General features: G+C 65.6%; 3 protein-coding genes across 3 annotated transcripts; 2 read left to right on the top strand and 1 right to left on the bottom strand.

The window, feature by feature from the left end:
* The first annotated feature begins 317 nt into the window (after nucleotides 1-317).
* CHLRE_07g317576v5 (uncharacterized protein) lies at nucleotides 318-1622 on the top strand. The gene has a single exon (XM_043063910.1). The coding sequence runs from the start codon at nucleotides 356-358 to the stop codon at nucleotides 617-619; it is 264 nt and encodes an 87-aa protein (XP_042922478.1). The 5' UTR covers nucleotides 318-355; the 3' UTR covers nucleotides 620-1622.
* Nucleotides 1623-1719: 97 nt separating this feature from the next.
* On the bottom strand, nucleotides 1720-6676 carry CHLRE_07g317550v5 (uncharacterized protein). Its single transcript, XM_001700766.2, has 14 exons — nucleotides 6362-6676; nucleotides 6169-6247; nucleotides 5938-6031; nucleotides 5754-5833; nucleotides 5342-5465; nucleotides 5059-5135; nucleotides 4830-4920; nucleotides 4611-4666; nucleotides 4403-4456; nucleotides 4102-4230; nucleotides 3755-3837; nucleotides 3362-3578; nucleotides 2856-3234; nucleotides 1720-2681 (listed from the first exon to the last, which is right to left on the bottom strand). Exons 1-14 carry the CDS (start codon nucleotides 6544-6546, stop codon nucleotides 2470-2472), a joined length of 1860 nt encoding a protein of 619 aa, XP_001700818.2. The 5' UTR covers nucleotides 6547-6676; the 3' UTR covers nucleotides 1720-2469.
* A 151-nt stretch (nucleotides 6677-6827) lies between these two features.
* On the top strand, nucleotides 6828-22883 carry CHLRE_07g317500v5 (uncharacterized protein). The gene is made up of 26 exons (XM_043063909.1): nucleotides 6828-7140; nucleotides 7237-7291; nucleotides 7367-7476; nucleotides 7613-7807; nucleotides 7967-8314; nucleotides 8463-8510; nucleotides 8616-8657; nucleotides 8813-8896; nucleotides 9226-9407; nucleotides 9492-9744; nucleotides 9839-10591; nucleotides 10694-10891; nucleotides 10991-11146; nucleotides 11267-11710; nucleotides 11843-12076; nucleotides 12180-12512; nucleotides 12692-12827; nucleotides 12980-13851; nucleotides 13998-15314; nucleotides 15414-15557; nucleotides 15723-16061; nucleotides 16160-16753; nucleotides 16901-18277; nucleotides 18428-20794; nucleotides 20999-21356; nucleotides 21516-22883. Exons 1-26 carry the CDS (start codon nucleotides 6964-6966, stop codon nucleotides 22148-22150), a joined length of 11751 nt encoding a protein of 3916 aa, XP_042922477.1. The 5' UTR covers nucleotides 6828-6963; the 3' UTR covers nucleotides 22151-22883.
* The last annotated feature ends 535 nt before the right edge of the window (nucleotides 22884-23418 follow it).

Genomic DNA, 23418 nt, shown 5'->3' with positions numbered 1-23418 from the left:
GGCAGTGGTGGACCGGTGGCTGTCGCCGGCCCAGTTTGATGCCAACCCCCAGGCACGCCCGCCTGGCCTCTCCATTGAACTGATGCAACTGCCTCCGGCGGTGGGGGGGGCGGGCCTGTTACCGCTGGTGCCGCGTGTGAAAGCGCGGCAAGCCGGCCTCACGGTACGGTGTGTGTTGGGTGTGTGTGGTCTGCTGCCGTACGTGCCCCCGTGGACCCGGGTCGCGGCGGGGTGGCTGCGCCAGGTGCACCCGGCGGCAACACCCCTGCGTTTGTTGGTGCGGGGGGCCGCGGACCGTGTGCTAAATAAGCCGCTCACCCCGGCGGGCAAGCCGTTTGCGCGCCTGTTGAAAGCCATGACTGCATTGCCCGCGGTGACTCTTGTGGCGCCGCCCGAGCCGGGCGTGTGGGTGAGTCACGTGCCGTTGTGGGCTAACCCGGCGCTGTGTGAGGACGGCCGCACGTGGGAAGTGGCTTTCGCGGATTTGTTCGCTCTGCCGGGACTGGCGTGTGTGGGCCAGCTGGTTGCAGCGCATGACGGCCTGAACGAAATGCGGCAGGCATTGACACGCCCTTGGGCGGAGGGCTCCCAGTTTGGTGAAGCGTGTGTGGAAATGTAGCGGGTGTGTCAGGGGTGGGGGCTGCCCTGGCGGCGGGGGCCTTCGTGTGCACCTTGGCCCGCTTGTGGTCGCTGAAATGGGAGAATCATCATAAGGAAGCACTGTGGCGTGTGGCCGCCATCGCTTGCTGGGCGTTTCCACGGCATGCTAGCGAGCGGGCGCGAGGCGTTGCTGTTGGGCGTGTGGGGTTGACATGCAGGCTGGGGACCGGCGTCACTGGTTTTGGGACTGCACTGTTGCGCTGTCACTTCGGGAAAGTATGGGGATGGCTATGGGTTTTATGCCAGAGGATGCTCTAAGTGCCTTCTCTCGTGAGGAGTTGTGGTTAGTGCGCCCGCCTGCGGGGCTTGCGCCACCTGTGTGGGATGTGGTGTGTCTCGCTGCTATGTCTGCCCTGGACTTTGGTCGGCAGCGTATGGTTATGGCCGGGCTGGCGGCGCGAGCGAAGCTGCCGTCGGCCCGGGTGCTGAGCATTGGACTTGCCGTCGTAGCTGACTTCTGGGGTCGTCTCCAGACGTTTGTGACTTTGGGTATCAGGCCAAAGGGTTGGGACACTGTGCCGTCTGCGCATCCTTTCATCTCTCGGGCTGTTGGTGACGGCATGGTTTTGCGCTTGCCGTATGACGCTGATTCCCCGCCCCCCTCGCCGTGAGAGGTTGTGCGTGGTTGGTGGCTTTGTGTGTGGGCAGGATGCACGTGTGGGCGACCGTTCTAGTACCTGGACGCTTGCGCCCTGGTTAGTGCGTGCGCTGTGCGTGTGTCCTGCGGCCTAGACGTTTACCGGCACTTCTGTGCCTAGGCTTGTGGCGTTGAGGCACAGCGGTGGGGCTCTGGCGGGTTGAGGCTTGGCTAGGACTCACTGTGCGCGGAGTCACACGGACTTTGTCCGCGGGAGGGTTTGCAGCAAAGTAGGGGTTGGTGGAGTCAAGTTGGGCCCTGATAGCATGTGATGGCTCGGCGTCTTCGGGTGCTGGGACTGTCCCCTCTGTAACATCTGCATTCATAACTTTGCACCCAGAAACCCATTTATAATTTTGAAAACGATTTTGATTTGGGGTCTGTTTTGGAAGATTCTACCCCCCCCCCCCCCCCCCCCCCTGCTCGTCTAGCTCTTACATGAGTCGCGTTGACGGGGGTCAAGGTGCCGGAAGGTGCAAGTACAGTGCAGGGGAGGTATCTGTCGATCGGTAAAAACGCTTGTCACACGCGGCCTGCTTGTGCCCCGCCCTCTCACCCAGGCGGCCCACCCTCCGGGTTCACCCAAAGCACCCTCCAACTGTGTTGCCACAAGCGCCAAGCCGTCACTCCGCCTGCCAACCGTGGTCCACTAGCTCCCCGGTCTCTGGATTCGTGCACCTCAGCCGCGAGCCCGCGACAGCTGCAGCTGCCGGCGGACCCCTTACACATCAGCTCGCGGCTGCAGCCCCTGCCTCTTGCCCTGCCCTGGCGACCGCCTGCAGCCCGGGTTAGCACCCGCCGGGCAGCAGTGCCACCTTCCTGCACCTGATCGCCTGCTCCACACAGGGTCGCAAGCAACCTTGCCACGCCAATACCACTGCAGACTCGCTTGCCATCATGTCTCAATAGCAATGGCGCTCCGCTCCGCAGCAGCTGTGCCCTGCACCGGCAACCACGTGCGTCAATGCCTCTGTCCCCAAGCCCTTCTCATCATCCTCCAACACCCAGCTGGAACCGCCTCGCTGCGGCCTGCGCGAATGCTCACCGTCCGCCCACAGCACGTTGCATACTGCACACCGCACCAACGCAAAACCCGACACACGCACGCCACACAGAACCCATTTGCACACAAGCACATCGCTCTTCATCGCCACGCCACGCCGGGCCATCCGTCAGTCCACATCGTGGTATGCCATCATGAAGGTGGACCGCAGCGTGGTGGCCGCCTCCAGCGCCGCCGCGCGCCCCACCCGCCGCGGGAACACCATGAACACGTCCACCGCGCCATCCACAGACTGCCCGCCTGCTGCACCCGCTGCCGGGGCACCTCCGGGCCCTGGCGTGGTGCTGCTGCTGCGGTCCAAGAGAGCGAGTAGCCGCGCGCCTGCAAGCAGTCAGACAATACAACGCGCACCGCATGTTTTATTGATGAGCCAGGGGGTTGGGTGCACTTGAATTGGTGACGCTTGCAGTGACGCATGGACGCCAAGCTCTCAACGCGCTCCCTGGGTCGTCTATCACTCCCATGCATGCTGCCGTACATTGTCTCATGTCGTACCTTCAATCACCGAGTGGATCTCCTCATACGGCACCTCCTCCAGCTCCAGCGGCTGCTCCGGCTCCGACCCCAGCCCCAGCGTCCCACCCACCCCGCCTGCCCCTAGGCCGCCCGCTGCCGAGTCATCGCTTCCAGCGCCGTTTGCGCCGCCGGCCCCCCCTCCCCCTCCCCCGCCGCCGCCGCCCCTGAACAGGCTCTGAAGCCGGCTGAAACTAGCGACTGGCGAGTTGGGGCTGCTGATGGACAGGTGCCGGATGGCGGGCGGCATGGATCCGCCAAGGCGGGAGATGGGCGTGCCCAGCGGCTTGCCCGTGCCGCCGGCCGGTGTGGGCGGCGGCGCGCCGTGGCCGGGCGGCGACCGTGGCGGGCCGGAGGCCTTCTGCGAGCGAGCGGGAGCACAGAGTTGTACACCATAGATATACTTTTGACGGAATGCACAACAAGGGCACGACAAGGGCTGGCATGGACCTGGCGCGTTACTGTAGGTAGGAGCGCCGCCCGCCCACCTGCGCGCCTGCTCCACCTCCGCCGCCGCCTCCGGCCCCGCCTCCGGCGGCGGAGGGCGCCCCCGACGCGCCGTGCAGCGCCGCTCGGAGCGGCGCCGGCAGCTGCGGCCAGGCCTGCAGCACGAAGGACACCAGCGTGTCCACTGCGGAGCGGAAGAACAGCTGCAGCCCGTCGCCGCCGGCAGCCAGCGGCTCCTCGCGGTGCGCGGAGGGCGGCCTGCATGCATGTTCGTGTGGCAGAGGTTGAGCGGGGATGTGGGGAGGGTGGGGAGGGTGGCATCGCCGCATTGGGACGGAGCGGCAAGAGCTGCAGGGGCTCAGTGCGTGGCAGCCATGGCAATGCTGTGCTGCGTACCAACACGTGCGCAACCTTGTCGCAGTTACCATTATCACCTGTGCGACATGCGCGACAGCATGGGCGAGGGCGAGGTGCCCATCTGCTTCCGCAGCGTGGGCGACATGAGCGGGTTAAAGCCCTGTGCATGTATGTGAGGGGTTTCAGGACCAGACCTTAAGGGGTGGCGGCGCTGGGTGTCCAGGATAGACGATAGAGGAGGGAAAGCGATATCTGGTTACATGCTGCACTGCCGTCTTCGTGTACTATCGGCCTCGCCACTGGCGGCTGCATCCAAGGCCAGTGCCATGCCCGCGCCACCGCACGCCCCGGCGGAGACCTAGTCGGCTATTACCCCGGTGTCTTTGGGATTGGAATAGCCTACACCCCTCCAGCACGCAAGCACCTGCTGCAGCGCGCTGCCGCTGTGCCCCCACAGCAGTGTGGCTGCGGGCGGGCAGTGCTCCACCACCAGTGCCAGGTCAAATGTGATGGTGGAGAACTGGGGCACCGGCGGGCACAGCCACACAGGCGTCTGCGCAGGAGCGAAAGGGCGCAGCAGCGGGTACCGGTTGTTCCGTGTGCGTCCGTGCGTCTGACACACGACCAAGGATACCGTAGAACGGGCAAGACGGGCACAGGATGACAGACCATGCGCAGTATTCCCCAGGCCCAGCCCAGCCCTGTCCCCGTCTGTCCGGCCTGACCTCCAGCACGTGCGCAGAGCCCTGAAGCATGGCCCGAATGTCCTGCTCGCATGCCTGCGGTTGTGAGTGTTGGCACATACGGTAGGAGTTTTTTTGGGGGGGTAACATGCATTAAGTCTACGAAATGAAGGGGGGGGCACCGGAGCGCCGTCAAGGATTGTCACGTGTTGGTTCCTCGTCCCCTCAATCAGGGTCTCAGCCAGGGTACCTGGAGCGAGGGCGGCGAGGATGCGCTCGAGTCGAACAGCACCATGAGCACGATTCCTGTGTGGTTGTTTGTGAGTTCATTTTTGGTTGCCGGCAGTCCTTCAGTGCAGGGCTATGCATCGCAGGGCTGTGCCGCTGGATCCAGCCGCTTCTCAACTGCTCCGCCAGCTCCACACCCCCGGGACCGCCGCGCCCCCACCCCCGCCTTGCGCCCTCTCACCCTCCGCCAGCGACAACCACTTGAGCCGCAGGGGCGCCTCGTGCTGCCGCCGCGCCACATGCAGCAGCAGCTCCGAGGGCCCGTCACCAGACTGCGCACAGGACCAGCGGCAGGCGGGCGACCCGCTTGTTCCATGTCCACATGCCCTGCTCGCTGCTCTGTTTCGCGCCCACACAAGTGCAGCTGCCTCGCAGTGTCAATACACACGCACACGCGCACCCCAACCCACCTGTTCCAGCTGCGACAGCTGCACCGCGAACTGCTGCACCATCATTTGCTCCCGAGGCGACAGCAAAGTCCACCAGCCTGTGTGTTTGTGCGTTTGCAGGTGAAGGTTGTAAAACGTGACTACTGGCGTGATCGCGCTCAACGGCTAGCCTCCAAGCCGGCCGTCATGCTTCCCTACCCGCCGCGCCACCGCGCTCCCCATTCCACCCTTCCAGGCCTATCCACTACCCAGCTCAATCCACCCATCCCCAGCCCATGCCCATGCCTCACCCCCTCCGCCCCACCGTGTGTGGCGGCCAGGTAATGGCCCTCGCTGACCAGTGCGGCGTGTGCGGCCGCCAGCGGGCCCAGCACACGGCCCAGACCCGCAACCAGGCCAGCCTTGTCGCGCAGAGGCAGCCCCAGAACCTGGAGGCGAGTAGGGAGAGGCGCCATGATGCCCGGCACACAGGATTGTAACAGAGGCTCGTGGCGCCGAGCGCAGGCCGCACTTCTTCTTCTCCGCCTCCACCTCCTCTTCCTCCTCCTCCTCCTCCTCCTCCTCCTCCTCACCCTTGCGCTTGCCAGGACCCTTCTTCGGACCCTGGGTTTCGGTTGTCCTGGGCATGGCGTTGAGTACCCGTAACCCTCCCTCCTCCCTCACTCCCTCCCTCCCTCCCTCCCTCCCTCCCGCGCCGAGCCCCCGACCACCCGCACCTGCGGCACGGGCAGCAGGATGCAGGGCACCAGTGTGTCGTCCGCAATGAGCGCGTCCACACACGCCAGGATGCCGGGCGCTGCAGCGGGGGCAAGACACGGGATGAGGCGCCGAGGCGCGGGGTTGCGTGTACGGAGAGGCGCGTGCCTTTGGGGGACAGGCTTGACCTCTCGGCGCTCCTACCTCTGAGCTTCTTTTTGAAGCCATCGATCTTGGCCGAAGTGTCTAACACCAGGGCCGTCGAACCGAGTAGCAGCAGCAGCGCATCATAGAGCGTCTGCATTGAAGTGCAGTGCATGCGTTAGTGAAGTTGACGGTTGATGCCTGCATGGGGGTATACTGGCCTTCCGCATGCTTGGCTGTGCCCGCCCGTACACCGAGGCCTTCAAAGGCACCCGATTGGGGTTGGCACACCTGCAAGTGAAGCTGCAAGAGCTCCGTCTGGAGCAACAGGTTGCTGGTGATGAGCACGAAGAGGAGATAGTTATCAAACCTGTGAGGGCACACACGATACTTTGGCACAACGCGCATCAACGTGTGCGAGGCAGGGCCATTCTTCGGAGCGTCTCCTTGGCATTTGACACGCCGCCTCCCTCTGCCGTCTCACCGCCGGTAGACAATCCGCACATTGGTGCTTGCTATGACACGTAACTCATGCCCCGAGTTCAGTGTGTAAGTAGCAATGGAGCTGAGCAGGCCTACGGTGGGGAAGCTAGGCGTCTGGATGTCGCCCTGGGCGCGGGTGAGCAGGGCGCGCCCACCCTCTTCCAGCACGCAGAATAGCTGCGGCATTTTTCAGAGCCATCTCATTGTATAGATGTGTGTGCTTGACAACTCAAAGCAAGGCCTGCATTGGAGCGAAGACGACACATTGTCTCCTATGTGTTGAGAGTCAACAGGCCAAGCGTGTGAGTCTGACAAGTGAATTTCAATGCTGTATACATGGTAACACTTCGGGAGGCGAAAGGCTGCAAGTGACCATCTGCATGGGCGCAGGATCCAAGAGTTTTGGCTGACTGCTCGGCGTGTTGACCGGTTGCTGTTGTTCACCTGCTCAAACTGCTAGCTTTCAAAATGCGCTCTCGACCATTCTACTGGGTAGAGATCAGCTGGACTGCGCCTACTGCCACTTCGCGTCAACCACGCTGCAATGCGGCCTTACGCCAACAAATGAACAAGCCATTTTATCCTTAAGAACAAAACCTAAGGATGGCGGACCTGCTGTTCGCGCAGAGCTCGCTGCACGAAGAAACGACACGGCTTGGCGAGGCTTTGCTTGTGCTTTCAGCTGACGATAAGCAGCGGCAGGAGGAGATAGCTGAACTTAATGAGCTGCTTGCTCGGGTGAAGCGGCACAGCCTGGGCTCACGACCATCGCCATACAAGGTACTGGGAGGCACGGTCGTGGGCATGCGCAATGTGCAGGCCCGCGGAACCATCTGGTGCGCGCAAACCAGTCTCAAGCTGCCTGCATGCACGCAGGCTACCCAACGGTCGCCCAGCCATAGCTTCGCACGGAGCGATGCGGCCAGCTCAGGTATGAGCCGTGGTCTCAGCGGCGCTAGAAGCGCAGCACCAAGCCAAGCTGACCCTCTCTGTGCCGGACCTGCAGAGGCAGTGGAGCTCAGTCCGGGCGGCCCAACGGCCGTGCCCCGGATGGTCGAGTCGGGTCTGGGCGCCCTGTCCTCCGCCAACAAAACCTTGTCTGCCTTCCAGACCCAGGTATGGGCGAAGCTCACGGAACTTCCCTGGGACGAACAGCGCGTCTGCATGGATACGGAGCTCAGCGACCTCACGCTCGTGCATGCCAAACGCAGTTGCACAAAGGCTCGCCGCCCTGTTTCTCCTCCCCCTGCAGCTCAACTCGGGCCTGAGTCAACTGCAGCAGCAAGCCGACCAGGCGCGGCGGGCTGGGTCCAGCGTGCGGGCGCACGTGGACATGCTGCAGCAGCTGGTGTCGCCGGGGAAGCCCGGCACCATGGCCGGAGCGGGAGTTCAACCGGCACCTGCGGGGCACGCAGACGAGGCTGAGTCACTTCTCCGCGTGCTGCAGGTGTGAAGCATTGGTGGTGTGTCGTTGCGCTCTACTACTGTTGGGTGCCTAATGTCAGAATGATGGCGGTGGATGAGGGAGCGTACTGCCGCGCCACGAGCCGTCTTCCTTGTTGTTATCATATTCTTTATCCGCGCACTTCCACGGTTGCTGCCACAGGAGGCGGCTCAGCAGCGGGCGGCGGCTGAGTCAGCCCTGCGTTCGCCATCCCCCCGAAGCGGTGCTGGCGCTGATGGCGCCCCCGGGAGGGCGGCCTGGGGCGAGGCAGACATATTTTCCTTCTTCAAAGCGCTGGATGCGGCCGGTGCGGCCCCGGCAGCGCAGCCCCAGCGGGCGACGGCGCAGCTAAAGGACCAGGCGGCTCAGTCGCCTGCACACCGGGTTTCGCGTGACACCCACGGCGGCGCCGCACCGGACCAGCAGGCTATGCGGAGGCTGCCGCAGCAGCCTCAGGAAGCGTCGCGCGAGGACGTCGCCTCGCTGCAGCGGTCTGTCTACGAGCTTGAGGTGGGTGACTGGCTGTGATGCTGCCCTGCTCGTTTCAACGGCGCGTCCACAACTTCACAGTATGCGCGAGCATCGTACAGGGCGGAATTTGTCTAAGGAGAGCTACCCGGACGCACGTGCTGATGCACTCCCCTGCACTTGGTTACAGGCGCGCCGCAATGAGCTGCTTGCACAACTAGAAAACATGTCATCCAAGGTATGTCGCGTCGTCGCTGTGCGGATGCTGACTGCGTGTTGTTACCCATGCGCCCCTGCGCTTGTGAAAAGCATAACTTGAGCTTGTTCATCGTGCGCCGCGCAGGTGTCCACCTCCACTGTTGAGCTGGAGGCACTGCGCACAGAGGTGGGGGCGGTGCGGGTGGAGCTGGCGGCACAACAGTCCCACCTGCAGGTGAGATCTGCTGGATTTGTAAAGACGCGAAAAGACGGGGCTTGCACTGAGTCGACGTCGTAGCCACGCAACTGTATGCCCGCACTGACGCGCGTGCCCGCACGCAGGCTGTGCACGCGCAGCGGCAGTCAGCTGACCAAAGCCTGCATGGCAAGCTGGAGCAGCTGAGGCAGTTGGACGGCCTCATCCAGGTGAGAGCGTGTGCGTGTGTATGTGTGTGTGTGTGTGTGTGTGTGTGTGTGTGTGTGTGTGCGTGTGCGTGTGTGTGTGTGTGTGTGTGTGTGTGTGTGTGTGTGTGTATGTGTATGTGTATGTGTGTGTTGGAGCGAGTGCGTGCTGAGAGTTTGTGTTGCTAGATAGCACAAGAGAAGGTAACACGCAGAGAGCGAGTGTGTCCATGCGTTTGTGTTTTGGTTTACTCGCCCGCCAGCCCTCCTGTGCGGTGGGGTCTTCCCGCTAACAGTCTATATAGACCAAAACCGCCCATCCGTCACCTCGATTCCCCAAACTGCATCGCCAGGCGAGCACTGCGCAGCTGACGGAGTTGGAGGCCAACATCGCCGCAGCCAATGCGGCCGCTGCAGCCGCGTCAGCCTCGGCCGCTGCCGCGGAGCCTGCGGGTGGCACTGAGGGCGCCAGCAAGGCGGCCCTGCGCGGGCACCGCTTCAAGCGCCGAGTTAAACGCCACCTCGCAACTGTCAGGTACGTACACGGATACAGTGCCAGAAGATGGGCCACCCATAACTAGCTGTAATCATTGTCCTCGTCCGTTCACGTGCACTGCAGGCGCTCTCACTCGTGCAGCGACCTAGCGGCGGCAGCGGCAGCGGCTGCTGGGCAACAACCCTCCGAGTCTCACGGACAGCAAGAGGGCACGGCGGCGTCCACTGCAGTGGCGGCGTCGGGTACCGGCACCTCCCCTGCTCGGGTGCCGCCGCTACCGCCACCTGCTGATACAGAGCCGGCATACTCGCCCGCAAAGGCGCAGTTGCTGCAGCTGCGCAAGGAGCTACTCGCAATCACCACAGAGCACAGCAAGGTAAGATGCTTAGCGTTGGGCCCGAACCCTGCAGTAATCAGCGCCTGGAGTACCCGTCACGCCATGACCCGTACCGACCCGTCCCAACCCGTAGGCTGTGCTGCAGCTGGAGCAGGAGCGGCACGCCGGCGTGGCGCAGCAGTGCGAGCTGGCGGCACTGCGCCAGACGCTGCGGTCCCACAAGTCCCTTGCCATCACCACCAGCTTTGAGGGTGCCAGGAGCGCCTCCGCCTCCGCATCCTCCACCGCCTCTGCCGCTACGTCCGGCAGCACCAGCGCAGCCCTGGCACGCAGCGGCGGCGGAGCCGGCACGAAGCGGCCGCTGAGCGTGTCTGTGTCGGGCATGGAAGAGTTGCTGGAGGAGGCGGCGGCGGACCTGGAGCAGCTGGAGGGCCACGTCAGCTCCGTGACGCAGCGGCTGCTGGGGCTGCAGGGTCAGAACCTGGAGCTGGCGCAGCAGGTGGCGGCGGCGCTGCGGCGGCGCGCGGAGGCCGAGGCACAGGGCGGTGAGGAGCTGTGCCGCGCGCAGGCGCTGCGCGCTGAGGTGGACGGGCTGCAGCGGTCCATTGCCACCGACCAGCAGGCATCGGGTCAGGTGGCGGCGCAGCTGGCCGCCGCGCGGGATGAGTTGGCGCAGCTAGAGGCGGAGGTGGGGCGGCAGCGGGAGGACCTGCAGCAGGGCCGCGCGGCGCAGCAGGCGACCGAGGCTGCTGCGTTGGAGGCGGAGCAGCGGCGGCTGCAGTCCCTGCACGCCTTGGAGACGGCGGAGCAGTCGCTCAAGGCGGCGGAGCATGGGCTGCAGCAGCTGCAGCAGGACCTGCAGCAGGCGGAGTCCCGCATGAAGCAGGTGGGTGACCAAACTGGCCATAAGCTAGGATGGTATGTTGCGTGAGGCAACCACACTGACCTGACGCTTGAGCTTGCTGTGATTGTGCACGCCAATGTGCAGGCTGAGGCAGATGCAGAGGCTGCGCGGCAGGAGGCCGGCGGGCTCTCTGCAAGCGCTGAGCAGGCCCGCCGTGATGCCGCGGAGGCTGAGCTTGTCTGCTCCCAGCTACGGATGGAGGCGGCTCGTGTGCGGGAGGAGCTGGGCGCCCTTCGAGTGGAGGTGTCAACACTGCAGGCGGAGCGTGTCAAAGCAGACGAGGTGGGTGGGGAGCTGCTTGTAGCCTTTGTCATATCATGCCTTACCTGCACTGCCGAACGCTTACGGGACTCGGTTTGGCGATGCTGTTTTACACCGCAGGCATTGCAGGCTGCCAGGCAGCAGCATGGCGACGCCGAGGGCTTGCTGCAGGCCTGCACCGCCGAACTGCAGCTGTCCCGCTCGGAACTGCAGCAGGCGCTGGCCGCTGCACAGGAGGCGCAGGCACACCTCTCCAAACTGCAGCAACAACAACAGGTGTGGCCTTGGTATCTGCGGTGCCAGCATGTATGCCTCACTGTCAAGTGCCGACGAGTCTGTACGGCGAAACCTTATAAGTGCCCCTTGCTCCCCCTTCTTTGTGATTTCTTTGCTCAGGAGCTGACGAGCACCGCTGAGCGGCATGAGCAGCAGACCGCCGCCGCCGAGCGTGGCGCTGCCGCCGCACAGCAGGAGCTCGAGACAGCCCGCGAGCAAGCGGCGGCGGCGCGGCAGCAGCTGGCGGAGCTGACGGCGCAGGTGGCAGCGCTACGCGACGTGGCGGCAGCGGCTGGCCTCGGAGGCAGCGCCGGCGGCTATGGCAGGAGCGGCGCCGCCAGCGGCACGCCCAGCATGCAAGCCACGCCCGCCAGCGGTCTGGGCTTCGCGCCGCCGGGTATGCACCCGGCAGCGGCTGGGCACTATGGGCCGGGGCTGGTGGCGATGCCGGCGCTGGAGATGAGCGGCAGCTTCATGTCCATGGGTGGCGGCGTCAATGCCTTTGCGGCGCAGCAGCACCTGTCCACCGTGGTTCAGCTGCAGGGCGAGATCGAGCGGCTGCAGGTGAGTGTGGCACAATGGACTGGGTGGCTGTGGAGTGCTCCGAACAGACTGTATGCGGATCGCTACTTTGTTGAGTGAGGACGTCGCCTGCCAACGCTGACCGCGGCGCCCGCCGTGCATGCTTTCGTATAGGTAGCAGCCGTCCAGGCTCAGTCACGGCAGCGGATGGCGGAGCAGCGTGCGGTGGACGCAGAGCACATGTGCAGTGAGCTGCAGGCTCGGCTCAGCAGCCTGCGTGCGAAGCAGCAAGACACCGCGCTGCGGGCCGCAGATCTGGAGGGCGCAGCTGCGGCCGCCGCGGTGGCGCACGGACAACAACCTGCCTCGATAACTGCAAGTGCCGCCGCGCACACCTGGCGACTCAAGGTACGCCTGGTGCCTTGCTTGCGCTACCATTCCTTGCGCTCCTTCAGGTAACTTCCTGTCTGCACGCTGATTCGCTGTGTCTGCCTGATGTGCCCTTGGACAGGCTGAGGAGCTGCAGCAAGAGCTGGACGCGTCGCAGCAGATGCTGGGGCGCTACAAAACGCGACTGGCAGCCGCCCAGGAGGAGTGCACCGGGCTGGAGGAGAGCCGGCAGCGGGAGAAGGCCGCGGGCGCGCGGTTGCGGCAGCAGGTCGAGGCCCTGCAGCAAGAGGTTGCAGCGGCCAGCGCTGCCGCACCCCTGCCGGCCGCAGCCAGCACCGTGACGCAGCTGCTGGGTCAAACAACCCGTGGAAAGGCCACAGGCGCGAGGGAGCTGGAGGACATGGACGCGCAGGTGGACGCGGCAAAGCAGGAGCTCCGAAAGCTGCAAACACAGGTGGGGGTGCTGCGTGAGCAGTGCAATCCATCCACAGCGTGCCCTGCAAGCTGCCAGCCAACCTGTACCGCAGCTCTCCATCCCATATCACTCGCCTCCCCGCGTGCATGGGCCCCGGTACCCTTGCTGACCCTCTCTTGTCCTGACCCCGCTCTGTGGTCCTGGTGGGCTGTGGCCAGGTGTCGCGGCAGCAGGAGCTGCACTCGGAGCTTTTGGAGGAGCAGGCGGCGCTGCGGCGGCAAGGCGCGGCGCTGCGGCAGCAGATGGAGGAGGCGGCGGGGCAGCTGGTGGCTCTCAAGGCGCAATACGAGAAGGGTGCGTGGCGGAGCAGTCTGTATGAATATGTACCGCATGCACACTCTGCTCTTGTGACAATGTTGGTGTTTGCAGACTGCTACTGAGAGGCCCAACTAAATAATGAAAGTGCGGAGCTAACACCGCACCCCGCACTCAACCGCTGGGTGCAGGGAAGCTCAAGGTGGAGCAGCTCAAGGCACAGCAGGCCAGCCTGCACGGCCGCATCGAGAGCCTCGGCGCAAAGGAACAGGCGGCGCAAGCTCGCGTGGACGAGCTGCAGCGGCGCCAGCAGCAGCTGGAGGCGCCCGCCACCTCCAAACATATGCAGCGTGGCACAGCCACGGACAGCGGCACTTCGGCGGAACTGCGCGCTCAGCTGGAGGCTGTCCAGAACGAGCTGGCAACAGTGAAGGCTGAGCTGGGTGCTGTTGAGGAGGCTCGCTCCGAAGCCCATGCAAGTCAGCAGGCCGTGGCGGTTGACGCAGCCGCTAGCGCAGAGCAGGTGGCCCTGCTGCGGCACCAGCTACAGGCTGTGAAGCAGGCCGCAGCGGCGTCGGAGGAGGCGCTTGCAGAGGAGCGTCGCCGGCTGCAGCAGTGCCGGACCGAGCTCGCTGCCTCGCAGGACGTCGCCTCCACACAGCGCTTGCAGCAGGACATTGCGCAGCTGCAGGCCCATGTGAGGGAGCTGCGGGCCGCCCAGGCGGCGCCGGCGGAGGCAGCGGCGGCACCCTCCAAGTTGGCGGCAGCCGCCTCCACACCAAACAGCCCACTACAGCGAGAGGGCGCGCTCGTGCCTCGCACCAGTGACGAGGCCAGCACTCCGGCTGCGCATGCGCTGGTGGTTCGGAGGGAGCAGTCGCATGTACCCGCGGTGTGGGAGGGCACGCCCACGGAGCTTGCCGACGCCCGCCGGGAGCTCCACGCGTTGCAACTGCGAATTGCCGTCGCATGCGCCGATGAGGCACGCCTGACCGCAGCGTGCGCGGAGCTGAGGCGCCAGCAGGCGACAGCGGAGCATGACGTGATGACGCGCCGCCAGCAGGCAAGTAACGGGATGGTTGCCCGGGCTGTTGGCCTTGGAAAACCGATCTGCGCCGTAGCAGTCCTTGCAGGACATGTGGCGTGTCGGTGCCTGGCTGAACCTTTCCCAATGCCTGAATCCATGCCGGCTTCCTTAAATGGGACCAGGTGGCGGAGATGGAGCAGCGGCTGGGCGCTCTGCAGCTCCGCGCGGCCAACGGCGCCAAGGAGGCGGAGGTGGCGGCAGAGCTTGCTGAGCTGCGGGACCAGGTGAGGGCCGCGCAGCAGGCCGCCCACACGTCGGAGGCAGCCGCTGCGGAGGCCCAGCACCAGGCGAGCCTGGCGGGCATGCAACTGGCCCATGCCGAGGAGCAGCTAAAGCTGCAGCAGCAGCAGGCCGCGGCGCAGCTGGATGCGCTGGCGCCTCGTTTGGCAGAAGCCCAGTCGGCTGCGGAGCGGGAGCGGCAACGGAGCCAGGACCTGGCGAAACAGCTGGACGAGGCCAATGCGCAACTGCGTCAGCAGGCTACTGACCACACCGCAGCGCTGCGTGCACGGTCGCAGGAGCAGGCTGAGGCTCTTGCAGTGCAGGCGCAACAGCACGCCGCAGCCGTGGCCAAGCTGGAGTTAGAGGTTGAGAGCGCCTGCGCGCGAGAGCGCACTGCCGCGGAGGCGCTGGTCGGTGAGCGGGCAAAGGTTGAGCAACTGCAGGCGAAAGCTGTGGCGCTGGCCGCGCAGGTCTCAGAGGGCAGCAGCCAGGAGCAGCAGCTGACGCAGGAGCTGGAGCAGACGCAACACCTGCTGGCAGACGTGGAGGCCACCGTGCGAAAGCTGGAGGCGGAGGCGGCGAGACTGGCAGAGCAGGTGGCGCAGCTACTGCTGCAAGGAGCCGGTGATGCAGAGCACCTGGCCCGGTTGCGCGGTGAAGTTGCCGGGCTGCAGGCAAGCTTGCAAGAGGCTGGCGCTGCCTGGGTGGAGGCGGAGGAGCGGGCCGCCGTCGGTGACGCGGTGGCGGCGGCAGCGCGGCAGGAGCTGGCTGCCTTGCGTCAGCAGGTGGAGCAGCTCCGTGAAGAGCTGTCTGCTGCCATTGAGCAGCGGGACGGCGAGAGCGCTGCCAAAACGGGGGCGCAAGAAGCCGCATCTAGAGCCGAGGCAGCAGCTGCAGCAGTGCAGCAGGAGGCGGGTACCCTGCGTCAACAGGTCGCAAGCCTGCAGCAGCAGCTGGCAGCGGCGGAGGCGCACGCTGGCGAGTCACTGCAGCGGCTTCAGGCGGTGGCGGCTGACCTTGACAAACAGCTCTGCTCTGAGCAGGAGCTGACGTCGGCGCTGCAGCAGCAGGCAGACGCTTTGGCTGCGGAGCTGGCGGCTGCAAAAGCCTTGGCGGAGCAGCTGGAGTCGGAGCTTGCAACGGCTCGGGCAGAAGTGGCGGTGGCGGTCGAGCGGGCTCAGGACCTTGAGACAGCGGCATCCATGGCGGCAAACCAGGTACGCACAAGCCAGGAGTTTACATCTCTACAGTGCCCAGAGTCTGAGTGTTGGCCCCAGAAACGTCTTGCTCGCTCTTCCTTGTTTGAATGCGCGCAGGAGGCTGCCGACGTCAGGGGCGTGCATGCGCTGGCTGACCAGCAGGCAGCGGAGCTGGGCGCCACCCACAGCGGCTGGGTGCATGAGTGTGAAATGCTGCGCGGCATGATTGCGGAGCGTGAAGCGCAGATCTCGCAGCTCCAGGCAAGGCTAGGGTGCAGGGGGAACAGGAGGTAGCGGCGTACAGGGACAATCGGCACACGTTTAAGACTCTCCTCCCTGCACTTCGCACGTGCGAGAATCTGCCTGCCGTAGCCGCACCATCAATCAATTCTTCCCACCGGTGCACTACGGCCGTGCCCTCCACAGGCTGAGCTGGAGGCAACGTCGCAGGGCGTCCTGTTGCAAGCTGCTGACGCCCCCCAGCCACCGGAACTGGTGGGACCCCACCAGGACCAGGACCAGGGAGACGCAGCTGCCGACAGCCCGCGCACTCCGGCCCGGAAGCAGGTTGCTGTAGCCAACAGCAACGAGGACCAACAGCAGCTGCGGCTGCAGGACGCAGCGCTGCAGCAGCTGGTGGCCGACTGCGCCGCGCTGCGGGAGCAGCGGGATGCGGCGCTGGCGCAGCTGGCGGCAGCGGCCGCGGCCCTGGACGTCGCGGAGGCGGGCGCGCGGGAGCTAATGATGGACAAGGAGCAGCTGGAGGTGCGCATGGCCGGGGAGAGCTGCCGAGCTGTGTGGCTGGGTTCTTTGCTAAAATGCCAACCAGCATAAGTGAATTGCGCCTGTGTGTAAATGTACAGGCGGACGTGGCACGGCTGCAGCAGCTATCGCTGGATGCACTAGCTGTGTTGGGGCATCAGCAGCAGCAGCAGCAGCGGAGCGAGTCGCAGGTGGAGCCCATGGCGCCTGCTTATAGCCATCTGCTTGGTGTGCCGCTGCTGGTGGTGGCTTTGCTGGCTGTTAACAAGACGTCTACCGTGACGGTGGAGGACGCCTCGCGGAGGGCCGCTGAGGCGCAGGCGGCAGACGGGCCCAGCTGCGCCGGAGCTGCCGTGTGTGACCAGGTGTCACAGACGGAGTGGCCTGAGCCAACGTGTCGCCCTGCTGAGTCCCAGACGGTCCTCGACACTGCCAGCAGTGCTGCGCAAACGGAGGCGGCCCAAATTGCGCACACAGCAGCCCAGACGCAACCCAGCATGACCAGCGCAAGCCCCGGCAGCCAGGCCGAAGCTGAGGGCGGTGAGCGGCTGGCGGTGCATGACACAGCCCAGGTGTTGCAGCCGCGGCAGCTGCTGTCACAGCTGCCGCCACAGCATGACGCAGACGCCTACAAGCAGCTCCTTGACGTGCTGGCTGACCGCGCCGCGCTGCAGCAGCACGTGGCCATCTTGCAGGTGCGCTGTCCTGTCCTCCCTTGCATCTCCAGCCGAACCTGGGCCAATCACCCGGTAGATCGAGCTCCTGCAAGCTCGACCCCCACCTGGAACTGCCGCTGGCTCTAGCCCTACAGCTCTTCCTTGCGCCTCACATTGTGCCCACAGGCGCAGCTGGATGTCGCCGCACGGGACCGCTCGGATCTGGAGCGGCAGGCGGGCTCCCTGGAGGCGCAGCTGGAGCAGCTGCAGTGCGACCAGGAGCAGCAGCTGGTGCTCATGCACATCCAGATCGAGGCGCTGAGAGGACAGCTCATGGCCTGGCGCGCCGACGTCGAGGCGGACGCCGGGGCCGCGGCCGTAACGGCGCAGCTGGCCGCCGCGGTGGCGCAGCAGTGCCAGCAGCAGCCCCGGTCCAAAGCAGACGAGGCGGAGGTCACGGCGGCTGCACTCGTCACGCCGATGGGCAAGGGCGCGTCAGCCTGTGCCGCGACACAGACCTCCCGCAGCGTGACACCGGCGGCAGCGACAGTAGCAGCCGCAACCACGCCTGTGCCTGCTGCCGCTGCTGGCACGCCCTTTACACCGGCGTCAGCGGCCTCGCCTGCGGCGTCCATATCTGCGGCACTTGCGGCAGCGTTGGGTGGCGCCTCGCCACTGGACGTGGCCCGGCTGCAGGGCCAGGTGGTAGAACTGACGTCGCGACTGCTGAGGGCGCAGCGGGAGGCAGCGGAGGCAGAGGTCAGGGCTCAGGAGCAGCAGCGGGTGGCGGCGGCTGAGGCGGCGGCTGAGGCAATGGTTGGCATGGCGGCACTGAGCGGGGAGCTGTGCGATGCACGGGAGCAGGAGGAGGGCGTGCGGGCAGAGCTGCGGGCGGCGCTCCAGGTGCAGAGCGTGCTAAGTCAGCAGCTGGCTGCAGCGCAAGAGCAGTTGGTTGCTGCCGTTGCTGCTGCAGCAGCACCGCCGCTGCAGCCCAGCACTGATGTGGGCGTCGCCACAGAGCCGCCTGCGTGCTGCTCCCTTGGGACACAGGCGGACGCTGAGGGGCCCCCGCTGGCCCGCTGCGACCGCGAAGCCCAAACGGAAACCGATTTGTTGCCACGTGCCGCAGCGGAAACGCAGACGGAGCACCTCGCAGCTACCGCCAGCGGATGCACACAGACGTCGCAGCGCGCCCTTGCCCGTACCCAGGCGGAAGCTGTGTCCATTGCTGCCGCTGTAGTGGTTGATGCCAGCACGCAGTCCCAGACTGTTGCTGAACTTGAGGCGGAGCTCGCCCAGAGCCTCAGACAACAGCTGGAGCTACTGCAGGGCCAGCAGCAGGCTGAGGCAGCCAAGGACGAGGCAGCGGCGGGGCAGGTGGCGCAGCTGCGCTCGCAGCTGTCGGGAGCCGACGAGAAGGCGGAGGCCGCTGAGGCGGAGCTGCAGGTGCTGAAGGAGCGCTGCCAGCACCTGGAGACAGAGCTGGAGGAGCAGCGGACCGACGAGGCGGCACGGCTGCGGGGCGTGCAGGCCGAGTTTGAGCGCCTGGAGCAGCAGCTCACGGTGCGTGTGGCTGCGAAATGGGATCCAATGGGGCCTTTGATATCGTGACATTGTAGCCCAATCCTGACGTGACTGGTGCTCATGAGTCTCCTCCTTTGCATCCACTCCTGTTTAACGCCATGGCATCCGGGCTTGCCAACATTACTGCAGGTGGAGCTACAGTGTTCTCAGGCGGCAGCCGAGCAGGCGGTGGACGCGCTGCGAGCCTGCCAGCAGGAGCTGACGCAAGTACGGCAGCAGTCGCGGCAGGCGCTACAGGAGGCGCCCCGGGCCACACAACTTGCGGCGCTGCAGCCGCGCCACGCATCAGCGCTTCCACCGCCAACGAACCATAGCCGCCAAAGCACAGGCGACAAGCAGCAGCAGCACCTGCGGCGAGCGTCTGTGGACAGCATCTGTGTTGCAGAACGGTCCGGCAGCTCAGGCAGTGGGACATCGCTGCCGGCACTTCGCCTCGAGGCCTCACTTGCGAGCTGGTCTCAGCCAGGCGTCCCGCCGGCTGGAGAGCGCAAACCCGCCATGCTCCCTCCTGCTGCGCCTGCAGCGCAACAGCCGCCCCAGGGCTTGAACGAAAGCCTGCCCGAGCCCGCTACCCAAGCGCAGGCCCAGCAGCATCAGCAGCAGCAGGCACCGCCGCAGCAAGCCAGGGAGGCACAGCAGGACCAGCAGGCGCCAGCGCCGCAGGCGGGCCAAAGGGAGCTCTCCGCAGCCGCGCTGCAGCGCCATTGCGCCGAGCTGGAGCGGCAGGCGGCCGCGCAACGGGAGGAGCTGTCGCGCCTTCGCTCACGCCTGGCCGCCACGGAGGCCCGCCTGGGTACCGCCAGCCAACAACTGGCGGCGCTAAATGCCGAACTGCGCACACGGGATGGTGCGGAGGTAGACACACACACGCAGCTGCAGCAGCGCGTGGACGAGGAGGCGAGGCTCCGGGTGGCGCAGCAGGCGGCCGAGGACGCGAGGCTGCTGCTGGCGGTAAAGGTGCAGCTGGCGGATTGCCGGGAGCAGCTGGCGAGCCGGGAGGCAGAGCTGGCGAGCCAGCAGGTAGAGCTGGCGAGCCGGCACATAGAGTTTGCGGCGGCGCGGGAGGCGGCGGAGTCGGCGCTGTCCGAGCTGGAGGGCATGCGGCGGGAGGCGCAGGCTCTGAAGGCAGAGCTCGAGCAGCTGCGGCAGCAGGGCCCGTCTGCTGATACCGTCATGCGCTTGAACGGCGCGGCGTCAGGTGGCGAGGCGACGGACCGGGATGCGGTAGAGGTGCCGGCTGCGGGCGGGCTGCCGGTGCTGGAGGCCCCTTGTGAGGAGGCTGGGGAGTGGGCTGTGGACGCGGTGGTTCAGCGGGTGATGGCCGCCCTGATGGCGCCGCTGCAGCAACTGAGCGCCGCACAGCACAACGCCAATGTGGCGGCCAGCGATGGCGAGGCGGCGCCTCAGCACGGCCATGCCTATGGGCGGGAGCAGGCGGGCAGCGAACTGGACACACGTGAGGCGCCCGCGCCTGTTGCTGGGCAGTGCCGGCGCAGCCTGTGCAGCCTGCGCGAGCACCGGCAATACCAGCACCAGCAGCTGGTCCGCCGGCTGACGCGGCGTGTGCTACTTCAGGCCGGCCTGCACTCGGCGGCATGTGGAGACGTGAGCGGCAGCGAGGAACGCGAGCGCGGCAGCGCTGGTTGCGCCGGCTGCTGCAGTGACGGGGAGGCCAGTGGCCTGGAGGACGACGAGGTGGGCAGCGGTGCCGAGCTGAGCGTTCGCAGCGGCAGCTACCTTGCCCGACTGCAGGAGTTCTGGACCAGCGATACCGAGACGGAAGCCCTCACGCCCAGCCTCTCCCCACGCTTCGCGCGCCTGCACGCCCACCTCCGCCGCAGCCGTGACAGTGGCTGCTCCGGCTACCGCGGCGGCCGGCCCAGGCTGCCGGCGTTGCGTGCCGCTGGCATGCGGCCTGGCATCCCGCTCAGCAGGCGGCCGGCCGTGTCCTGCGCCTGCCAAACGGACATCCCAGCGGAGCCCTCGCCGCCGGCGTACGCAGGCGCGGCGGCGGAGCCGCTGGCCCGGGTGACTGCGGCCGCTGCCGCGAACCTGGCGGACCTGCAGCGGCAGCAGGCGGCGCTGCTGGTGCAGGTGTCGGCGCTGCGCTGCCAGGCGGCGGAGGCGGACGCGCTGTCGGCCGCCCGCAGCCGCCACGTCGCGGAGCTGCAGCTGCGGGAGCAGCAGCTGACCGCCGCAGTGGAGGCCCTGCGCCGCCAGGCGCAGGCGGCTGTGGCAGACATGCAGCACAGCGTGCATGCATGCCAGGCGGCCGGCGAGGAGGCGCTGGTGTCGCTGGAGGCGGATATCAGGCAGCTGCGGGAGGCGCGCGCAGGCACGGTGACGGAGCTGGATCAGACGCGGGCGCTGCTGGCCGGCACTGTGCGGGCGCTACGGCTGGGCCGGGCGTCGCTGCAGGCACGCAAGGCAGTGGATAGCGCGCTTGCGGGGCTAGTGGCCTCAGCGGCGATTGACAATGGCGTCAGCGGGCCTCAGGTGGGTACCCTTCGACGCATGCACTGCATAAGCGCATGGTTCATGCCAGCCGCTATCCATTGCTGTCGGAGCTCACGGGCGCATGGTGCATGCCAGCAGCTACCAAGGGCGGGAAGTATGAGCTGCCTGTGAACCTGTGATGGCTTTTGTGTACGCGCGCTTACGCGCCCTGCTGCGGGCGCCCCTCTGCTCCCCTGATCGCAGGCGGTGCACCACGTGCGTGTGGTGTTCAACTGCATGTCGGAGCTGTGCGGCCGCGCGGAGGCGATGTCGGCGGCGCTGCTGCCCGTGGTCGCCCAGCTGTCAGCGCCCGTAGCGGCTGCTCAGCCGCGGACGGCTGCTGGCAATGACGCTCCCAACAGCACTGCCGCGCCTGCCGTTGCCGCCGCAAATGCAGCAATGGCAGCGGCTGCTGGAGCAGTAGCAGTGGATGCGGCAACAGCGGCTGTAGCAGTGGCGCAGCTGCAGGCTGAGCTGAGACGGGTGAAGAGCCAGCTGCATGAGCGTGCTCGCAAGTACGCGGGCGTACTCAAGGCGGTCGTGGCCGGCAAGCAGCTGCCAGGTGGGTGTGGGTGCATAAGAAGGCCCACGTGGAAGGCGACAGCGTAAGCAAGGTTCGATCCGCACAACTCTTTGACTTCCGTAGACGGTAGCGCATGCCTTTGCATGCGTACCAACTTGTCCGCGCCACCAACTCACCATGCATCGCCGCTGCCCGCAGCTGAACGACTGCTGGAGGGCTTCCAGCGACTGTGGGCCGCCAGCGAGCAGCAGCTGGGCCGCCTGGCGGACCTCCCGCTGCCACCAGCAGCAGGAGCAGTAGCGGCGGCACACCCCAGCAGCGAAGGCAGCCAAGCACGTGTGGATGGATCCCACGTGCCGGACTGGGCAGAGAGCGTGCCCGTGGCCAGCCGCGCGGCAGCTGGCGCGCAGCACGACGCCGCTGCTTCAGGACCTGCAACAAAAGCTGTCATAGACACCATAGCAGCGGGGAGAGCAACACGGGCACCACTGGTGGCTGTTGAGAACCGGGTCGGGCACAACGGGCCCCGGCAGGTTAGGAGCACGGCAGCACAGCCGCTCCTGACTTCGCCCAAGCGCGGCGCGCCAACGTCTCCGGATGAGGAGGACGGCGCCGGCGGCGGGCGCCATCCACAGCGGCGCCACCAGCAATTCGAGGTGGATGAGGACACGCCGCTGGCGGTGGGACTGAGGTGGGAGGCAGGGGCAGGAGCCAAGGTGGAGGCGCAGCAGCGGCACCGGCTGCAGAGCCAGCTGCAGCACGTGATGAGCCTGGCAAAGAAGCTACAGCGGGGGCCAGAGGCTTCAGGTTTGGGTTTGGGTTCGGGCTTGTAAGCGTGGCGCCGTCGGGTTGGGAGGCTGCGCACGCTTCCGCTGGTTTTGCATAACATGAGGACCGACGTCGAATACGGTATTTGAGTCGCATTCTTAGCATTTAATCGGTCGAGGTATTAGCCCCCAGCACTCTGCAACGGTGGGACCTGGAAGTGGAAACTTGACAGGTATTGGTCAGGAAGCCACTGCCCCTGGGCCCTATCAGTGATCCATGGAACATTTGTGTTTCTCGATATTTATGGGCAAATCCTGTGCCTTGAGAGTATGGGCGGTTGGTGAACGCACGACAGTATACTGCGTTGGGGATCAAGGTGCTTGTGCTCCATGCTTACTCGTGATGCTTACTCGTATTCAAGTATTCACAATGAGTACGCTCTGCTGGCTGTGTGTACTCCTTTGTCAAACGGTTCAACTTCGTGGGCCTGCTGAATGACTTGCGCTCGCGCATTCCGGCGCACCGCAGCCAGCGCCGCGAGCCCTACCTCGTCACCATGGCTGGCCCCAGTAGGTTGCACGTGTGCTTGTCTACGCGCTTGTGACTGTGCGTTTACCCGCAGAGCTTGCAGTAGCGCTCAAGGAATCCAGGTCTACATGCAAGCCGCGCGGTCGCGTGGAGTATCCCCCGCTTCCTCCGCTTGCCAAGCACAGTGCACGGTGCACGGTGGTGGGGCTCAGTCGGTCGGTCCGGAGGGGACCTTGGGACGATTTGGGTCGTGGGGTCCATATTATTAGTTCATACACCCCCCCCCTGGCCACTACTACCGGTGCTGCAGCCGCAACGCCTAGCACCACCGTCTCTGCCACCGCTGCTGATTTGAGTCGGCTGATGCCAGCTGCAGCCGCTGCCGCGAAACGTCGGATGGCCGTTGCCATCACAGGCAACTCCACGACAGGCGCTCGCGTCTGGGCAGGGCTCCTATCTAAATGTCTCCAGACATTAATCGGCCAATTTCATCTTACCGTCACAATCCGGCCCACTAAGCCAGTGGACAGCAAACCCACTAGGCTAGTGGGCTTTGGTTGTCAAATAACCAACGTAACGTAACAATCAACTATACTAATGCTAGATTACAGTATTGTCACTCCAGGCCGGTGCGACAGCTGGCCCCGACAACATTCCGGGGACATCTTGCAGCAGTGCAGCTCGCTGGCACCAGATACAGGGCAGCTGTCGATGCAGTTGACATACATAAGCATCGTTGTGTATTGTGTGCAGCTTGGGGGATGCTATGGCAGTTGAAATTTTGCGGGGACCCCGATCACTAGTG

Source organism: Chlamydomonas reinhardtii, chromosome 7 (genome assembly GCF_000002595.2).
Source record: "Chlamydomonas reinhardtii strain CC-503 cw92 mt+ chromosome 7, whole genome shotgun sequence".
NCBI classification, from domain to species: Eukaryota; Viridiplantae; Chlorophyta; class Chlorophyceae; order Chlamydomonadales; family Chlamydomonadaceae; genus Chlamydomonas; species Chlamydomonas reinhardtii.
The sequence above is the reverse complement of the archived record's forward strand: the minus strand, read 5'-3'. Positions and strand labels throughout refer to the sequence as shown.

Excerpts from the sequence above, each read along its gene's own strand:
- CHLRE_07g317576v5 (XM_043063910.1), top strand. The coding sequence starts at position 356 with ATGACTGCATTGCCCGCGGTGACTCTTGTGGCGCCGCCCGAGCCGGGC.
- CHLRE_07g317550v5 (XM_001700766.2), bottom strand. The coding sequence starts at position 6,546 with ATGCCGCAGCTATTCTGCGTGCTGGAAGAGGGTGGGCGCGCCCTGCTC. Across the intron at positions 4,921-5,058 it reads AGCTGTCGCAGCTGGAACAG|TCTGGTGACGGGCCCTCGGA; the intron begins GTGGGTTGGGGT and ends TCCTGTGCGCAG. Across the intron at positions 3,838-4,101 it reads GCGGCAGCGCGCTGCAGCAG|GGCTTTAACCCGCTCATGTC; the intron begins GTGCTTGCGTGC and ends ATACATGCACAG.
- CHLRE_07g317500v5 (XM_043063909.1), top strand. The coding sequence starts at position 6,964 with ATGGCGGACCTGCTGTTCGCGCAGAGCTCGCTGCACGAAGAAACGACA. Across the intron at positions 13,852-13,997 it reads TGATGACGCGCCGCCAGCAG|GTGGCGGAGATGGAGCAGCG; the intron begins GCAAGTAACGGG and ends AAATGGGACCAG. Across the intron at positions 21,357-21,515 it reads GGCCGGCAAGCAGCTGCCAG|CTGAACGACTGCTGGAGGGC; the intron begins GTGGGTGTGGGT and ends CGCTGCCCGCAG.